Source organism: Cladophialophora immunda (genome assembly GCF_000835495.1).
Source record: "Cladophialophora immunda strain CBS 83496 unplaced genomic scaffold supercont1.57, whole genome shotgun sequence".
Taxonomy (NCBI): domain Eukaryota; kingdom Fungi; phylum Ascomycota; class Eurotiomycetes; order Chaetothyriales; family Herpotrichiellaceae; genus Cladophialophora; species Cladophialophora immunda.
Window position 1 is genome coordinate 1 of NW_015622597.1, and position 7,305 is coordinate 7,305.

Here is a 7,305-nt window from a genome sequence, read left to right on the forward strand (position 1 = left end):
AGCATTTTGTATATAGACGATCAGACCTGGCCTGAGGGCAGGCACAGGCAGACAGACCAATCCATGACCTATTCACGATCCTGCCAATCCAACAGTACCGAAGTATACGTAGTGGGGCCGACACGATCCCCATTACGCCGTCTCTCCCGATGAGATCATCCAGCTTGAAAATCTCATCCAACCTTCTATCGCTTTCTTCGCTCTGATCTGGTGGTAAGGAGCAAAGACGACACGAGCAGGTAAAGGCGAATTTTCGTCGAAGAGCCTCTTGGCGGGCTTTGCGGTTGTTGAGGACACCAAGGTAGTAAATTGTGATCTCCTCGCCCTTCTCGATATCTCGTAATGCGTGGATAGTGTGCCGTTGGATGTTCTCATTCCAGCTTTTCTGGGCATTGTTGTCGCAGGCATGATTGATGCGACACGCGTTAAGGAAAATACCCGCTTCCCTTACATCGTCCCCAAAAGGGAGGGCGTTCGTTCGACTGATTCCAAGGTACCGCGAGGCAGCATCGTCGGCATAAATGTTATGCATGGAGAGGAAGGCTTGTCGTTCGTCCGGGGTGAGTCCATCGACTTGCCTACGTATAGATGCTCGTAGGGTCTGATTGTCAGGCGCAGCTTCGGGCACTCTAATGATGGGCTTTTCAGAAAGGATGCGCGTCCCCATGAGGATCTTTTGTGCGGCGACGAGACCTTTGCCTCTGCCAAAGACCTCTTGAAGGGTGTACATTGAATCACTTGCCGAGCTCGACATTTTCGCATACTCTCCCTTCCGTTCAATTCCAAATTCTAGTTAAAATATTTGATTCGAAGGATGCTCCCCGTTTGAGAGGCCTCTGAGGGTATGGGCGATATGTGTCACCAGCCAACCATCAAGGCGGCCAACGCCTGCCTGGGAGAGGGAAGGTCGGGCGAACACCAGCACAGCACGAAGAAGACAGGCTGCGTCACGTGAAATGGAAACTCTTGGCAAAGAGGCAAGACAGGAGCCACATGGACAAGGGAGGATCCAGGGGATCCACAAGGAACGCCGGGAGAAACGCGACCTTAGTTGTCACGTGCTGACATTCGTGGCACTCTTTCCTCAGCCCAGAATAGCCGGAAGATATCCCGCAGTGCGTCACCGCGTCGGATTAACCTTTGCTTCGCACGACCTTGGATTCGAAGTATACTTTGAGCACATAGGCAATGAACCTCATACTTATTGCATCGACTCCACCAACACAGGCATTTTGCACCATCAGATTTTTCCTGTTAACCGTACCCTTTACTTGACTCCTTCTCCAAGACTGATTGCGATTCACCGTGCCATCGCACTTATTCTTCATTTATTTAAGTGCCGCGGGCGGGCATATTGACAACACTCTCAGGGATCTTGGTCAGGGGGATGTCTCGGTCGACGGATCAACGCCGCTAGGACATCTTACAGCCCTACGAATCCACGGTTGGTGGGATGGGCAGATTCGTGCTTTTTGAAAGTATTATACTGAAAGAGATCTGGAACACAGAGTCCAAAGGTGGGCGGGTCTTGCAAAAGGGAAGTTGCAACTGCAAACTACTGTACAGGCAATCTTTCAGATCTGACAAAAGGGTTGTCGATTTGCGGTTCTGGTGTACCTATGTCATAGGTTCTTCGTGACCGGGAGTATCGGCAATTCCATCCCGGTAGACCTCGAGACCTAGACGATCAGTGCATGAGCAAACCCGCTCGTTGAATGATTTCTCCTTCCGCTTTTCAGACTCAGACGATATTGTCTTTCCCTCCTTATTGGTGGCTGTAAAAGCTCAGAGTCATCGGTCGAATCCAGACTCGATGAGGCTCAGTTTCCACCGGTCACCATTGGGCCGCCATCTTCGCCCGTGCGACCAGATGATAGGGAACCATCATATTTGTAGAGAGGGTGTGCATGCACCCACGCGACAGCAGCACGGAATTGTGCCTCCGTCATATCTTCCACATCTGGCAGACCTCTCTGCGTCGGATAACCGGTCCATTCTTCAAGTTCAACTTCGTACTCGCTCCACCACCTTGTAGCAGCGTGTGCACAAATGGTGAGCACTTCTCTTAGCGACAAGAGCTCTTGGTAAGTAGTATCGTTGGTGAGACTGTCAGCTCTGATCTGCTCTAGCGACTTACGCATCTGCTGACGTTCCTTGCTCAGGCGCGACGATTCGTCGTGCTCTTGTGTCGAGAGACCACTCCTGCCCAAGAACGGCTGTAGGAGCATCCATGAACGAGCTTCATCGCTCTTCAAATCCCGGAACATTGCTGGATCGGAGAGATTGTTCAGCAGATATTCATCGACCTGTTGGTCGAGCGGATCACCTGCATTCCACATCAAATCGAGGCCGTTCCAGTCTAAATCACCTGTGCAGCGGACAACAGCAGTTCTGCAAGTGGTACATACATGCGAGTCTGTTGGGAAGTTGCAGCCCTGTTGCAGTTGCACACAGCGTTCACAGTCTTGCGCAAATCTGTCCAACACCAGATCTGCCAGCGCATGCGCCATGTCCTCCTTCTCTTGAAGCTTCTTCTGGATCGATTCACCAATGATATCGTATTTTTCCTTGTCATCTTCGACGTCTTTCGATTGAGACCTCCCCTGTTTTTGTAATTGTGAGAGAAAGAGTCTGTCTGCATCACTGCTCGCTTGATTTAAAGCGTGTTTGCGTTGCACAAATACTTCTTGCGTGCTCTTCAATTTGATTATTTTCTCGTTGAGGACGACTCAGAGGTGTTCAGCATCAGACTGTAATGTTCTCAGCTCTCTTGTCTTATCCATGAGTCCATCAAGGCTGATTGGCGGCCAACAGGTATGACCACTCTCGGTGCAGGCGACGCATCGATCCCAAGCATCGTAGGAACATTCCTTTTCTTGCGCAACGCATTGCTCACATGCTTTCATACTGTCAAATAATTGATAAGGCTGCTTGGAGAAGTCGAGCCTGCTTTTGGGAGTTCAAATGTCAATCATGGAATCCAGTCAAGCGACGTTGGCAGAGAGAGACACAATCGGGATCAAACACAAGATCATGTGATAACCTCCTTAAGAGAATGTGACTCAATGGAGGAACATGGTGAATTCTACTCGGTCCGGGGGGGACCGTCAGACTATATACCCTCGAGTAATTTACACAGGCCTACTAGCGCCGTCCGATGGCCTTCGGCCGAAGGCCCTCGGAGTAGCTTGAGCGCCTGAAACTTGTGCGGGGCCGTGATATGCCCCGCGATATGCCCCGCGATATGCCCCGCGATATGCATAGCAGCTCGCCGACCTGGGATTTTGACAAACGCATCTTACAGTATTAGATCCCCCGGATCCGGCAGAATCTGGACTCTGGAGGCGCAGTTGGAGTAGTCTTGAGGATTTCCTCGTTGTCAAAGAGACCGCCAGCGCCTGGACAAATGCCCTTGGTCTGCACGAGTTCCTGTCGAAGAATTGTGACAGAACAGTCTACCACAATACCCTGCGAGGGGCAGCCAATATTTCATCGGCTGGTGGCTTTCTCTCATTGCGCTCCTGAGGCAACGTACTGACATACTGTAGTATCTAAGACTCTAGGGCACGCATATCCTTCTCCCTCTTACTCCAAGGACAGATTTCAAAGCACCATCCCGATGTTCAATTTCCCTCCGTCAAATTACCCGCGAGACATAGCGCAGGCCAAATAACTTCGCAAAGGAGGTTGTCCTTATCAAGGATGGGCTACATTCCACCGGTGCATGCGTTCGTTTCATTCTACGAGCTTGATCCTTCATCGCGGCAGAATTGCATATATGTCCTCAGGAATGGGAATACATGTCGATGGCCTCGTAGCGAAAAACGAAACAATCTGGCAGCCACACTTCGAAACAAGATCGCAGCAACCCAATCTGCAGAAGTGAGCCTTGACCTTCTGCAAGAGTATATCAGGAGCAATTGTTGTATGGGAGGGAATGCCAAGCATCAAGAACGCATAGAGGATGTCAACCTATTGGAACCCCTTGCGCAACGATGGCTGGATGAGATCAATAGCCATGCTAAGCTGGCAGTCTTCCCACCTGCCGCAGCCACTGCAGCTCGAAAACCGGCACCCATATTCGACAGATCCTCCGTTATTCCCTCTCCCCAGCAATCGCGATTTTTCTCGAGCGCACCTTCACCTCAACCTAGATTTTCCACGCCTTCAGCCACTCCTTTATCGAAATATCATCAATCTGAAAGTCGGCCGCGCTATGGCCTTCGCAGTGGTGATGCCGATGGTTTAGTTTCTAGCTCGCATCGGTTATCGCTGACATCAAAACCCCCAATCTCAGAATTCCGTCCCCATGTTGCCAATCCACTGCCTGGCGATTCGGTTATTGGGAAAATCGTTGAACCACTTGTGGATCGAGACTTTGAGACAGGATCGCTCTATATCTTCAGCCGAGAATCTTCTCCAGGCTACGTCAAAATTGGCTGGACAGCACAGTCTATACAACAACGTCTTGATAAATGGGCAAATTGCGGATACACCCCCAATCTATTGTTCAGCCTACTCTCTGTCAAAAACGCTCGGCGAGTCGAAACTCTTACACACTTCGAACTAATCAAAGAATGGCGTCGCGAACGTCGATGCAAAGCCCCTCACTGCCTTAAGAGCCATCAAGAATGGTTTGAGATCAGCATAGAAAGGGCAGCCGCAACCCTCCAGAACTGGGCAGATTTTATGAACAGAGCTGATCCTTACGGTGCCGATGGAGTTTTGAAATCTAGGTGGAAGATCGTTGTGAAAATGATCGAAAAGAGGGACGGATCTGTCACGTCGCAGAAATTGTTGGAACGCTACGAGAAAATGCGGCCAAAGGTGGCGACTCCAACTACGGCGAAAACCAGCCTGGATCAAGCGTCAAAGATCAAGAAGGAAGAAGAAACACCAGTTCTCTTGGAACATATACATTTTGCAGAGCAAAAGACACCGTTGCGGCAAGACAACAGATCACCAAAAGACATCGAACAGGCAGTACTTTCCCCGGAGGACGACAAGCTCGAGAAGATTGAGCCAAATCCTACAAAAGAGTTATCACCCTATCCAGACCCTTTCAAGCAAGAGCTATTGCCAGAAGAAATACCATTACCAATTTCTCCAATCTTACCGCCATTGATTGACAGCGCCATCGACGCTGCTAACATTGATCTTGCTGCAATATCCGGCGCAGCAGAGACGTCTCAGCGTCCTTCCGAACGACTGGCCACAGATGTAGCTCGAGTCCTGATTCCGCTTACTTAGTATCAAAGTCAAATCTCCCGCAAACAAGCCTTGGTGTCCCCTTGATCCATCTTTGGGGTCTCCGCATTTGCAAGCGGCAACTACAGGGACACAAGCGAATGACGCGCGACTTTGTCGAAGCTGGCGTTTGAAGAGATACGGTGCTGAGCCATGTTTGGTTGCATTCTCACATTTGTTATCCTGCGCTAGATTCACAGAAAAGCACCATGTTAAGCTTGCCAAATACTCGGCCAGTGCTGAATAATGGTCGCTGGCGAGTCGATCCTAACGTAAACAATGTGATCACCCTTGCGAAACCCAGTAGAGCAAGTTCTGGTATTCCAGATCCAGAGATAACACCTCATCTCTAGGTCTATCCTGCATCGCGAAACAAGCCTCCAGGCGTGTCGGAGTCTCGGAGCCCATGAAGTTTAAGGTAGATGTCGATGAAGACGTCATGGGACTTGCCGGTGGCAAGAACAAACTTGGTGATGAATATGCAGCGAAATGCTTCTAAGTTCGTCTACATCGATTGCGATTACAGTACTATAGAAAGCACTCGATCGATTTGAAATCCATCGGCCTCGAAGTCCGCCGTCTATTTTCTCTTGCCTAGCCCTCAGATGACTTCCGCGAGATACTTTCACACGGTCTGACAGAGATGGAGATATTTCCTAGACGTCTAGGACATCAGGACCGCGCTCGGGACGCGATACGATTAAGGTCGGATTCGGTCGCTCGTAGAATGCTTGCGCTTTTGTGTTCGATTGATGCGTGCCGAGGGTAACATGCAGGATTCGATTTCTGCTTCGCCATGCGGAAAACATTACCCATCAGATCCTGTCTGTGACCGTGTCCACGGTGACTCTCTTCGACACAAAGCCACAATCTGGTTGTACGGTCAGCGTGGCTTCACTCGTCCCATGCAAAATTTGACTTACACGTGTAGCGATGGGATGTTGCCCTTTAAGACGACACAAAAGCCAATCAGCGTATCCCTATCGTGGATCTGGACCAGTTTATAAAAGTTGGCCAATTGTTCGTCAAGCCACTTTTGCGATGCTGTCAGTGGATCGACGGCGGTCTTGAATTCGTCGCGCACAATTGCGGTACTGTAAAACTTCTGGGGATATTCAGCCTGCAGTTCCGTCGTAAAATGAGGAGTTAATCCTGATTTCGTGCTCGACTGACGCGCTGATGTGTCGGAGGCATGCTCCGCCGCAGACGCATTCTTTCAATCTGTCTCCTTTTCAGCTTGGCTTAGGGCAGAGCTGCCCGAGCTTCGACTCGATATATGGTCCAAAGGTATTCCTTGCGCCACCTCATGGCGGGCTCAGACCACCTGTTCTCGTAGAGTCCATTGATAAACAACAAACAAGCATCAATTCCACCTGAAACAGGGGGCTAATGGGATGCTGCGAGGATCGATGGTAGCGCGCGGCTCACGTCCTTTGCGTAGATGGCGTGCCGCGGTGTCGGCAAGCTGTGGAAGTGGCAGTGTGTGATGCGTCTGAAAGGTATTTTCTGAGCTACGAGTGGTGTTGGTAGTGATAGCATGATTCGATATGGGACCTTCCAAAAGTGTATTTTCCGTGTGATCGACCATCTCTTCCCCCGTCAACTCCGCCTCTTCACCGTGTACACTTCAGCTTCCGATACCGTAAACTATGTTGGGTGTTTCGGGAGGTTCGGAAGGTGATTTTCGACGTGTCGACGCGTCGTTGATGAAGGAGATGGAGGAGATGGATGTGTCTGAGGATATGTTCTGTGTTGCGCGTAATGAGGAGTGTTCTGTGTTGTGCGTGATCGCAGTGATGTCGTGTTGATTATATGCCTCTTATTGATTCCGCCTCTTCATCGTGTTTCTTCACGCTCTGACACCGTAAACTTCGGTCGGGCAAGAAAACGGGGGACCAGAGTCCGTTTTCCATCGTGGGCGTACATGAAAGGGAGGTCATTCCCTTCCAGTGTACTGGTACTGCATGTTGGGTGTTTCGTGAGGTGCAGAGGGTGATTTTCGGGACTTTGATGCGTCGTTCATGAGAGCATCACCGCGTTGTTGAGCCCCCCCCCCCC

At 50.3% G+C, this 7,305-nt stretch overlaps 3 protein-coding genes across 3 annotated transcripts; 1 reads left to right on the forward strand and 2 right to left on the reverse strand.

The window, feature by feature from the left end:
• PV07_12680 (uncharacterized protein) lies at positions 1–870 on the reverse strand (the record flags this gene model as incomplete). Its single annotated transcript, XM_016400228.1, has 1 exon — positions 1–870. A coding segment is annotated over exon 1 (754 nt), but the record flags the coding sequence as incomplete, so codon positions are not given.
• A 950-nt stretch (positions 871–1,820) lies between these two features.
• PV07_12681 (uncharacterized protein) lies at positions 1,821–3,262 on the reverse strand (the record flags this gene model as incomplete). Its single annotated transcript, XM_016400229.1, has 2 exons — positions 1,821–2,603; positions 3,146–3,262. The coding sequence occupies 2 exons, from the start codon at positions 3,260–3,262 to the stop codon at positions 1,821–1,823; spliced, it is 900 nt and encodes a 299-aa protein (XP_016242125.1).
• Positions 3,263–3,455: 193 nt separating this feature from the next.
• Positions 3,456–5,550, forward strand: PV07_12682 (uncharacterized protein). Its single transcript, XM_016400230.1, has 2 exons — positions 3,456–3,499; positions 3,549–5,550. Exon 2 carries the CDS (start codon positions 3,703–3,705, stop codon positions 5,248–5,250), a length of 1,548 nt encoding a protein of 515 aa, XP_016242126.1. The 5' UTR covers positions 3,456–3,499; positions 3,549–3,702; the 3' UTR covers positions 5,251–5,550.
• The last annotated feature ends 1,755 nt before the right edge of the window (positions 5,551–7,305 follow it).

What these genes read in the sequence shown, in the direction of transcription:
- PV07_12682 (XM_016400230.1), top strand. Translation starts at nt 3,703, where the DNA reads ATGGGCTACATTCCACCGGTGCATGCGTTCGTTTCATTCTACGAGCTT.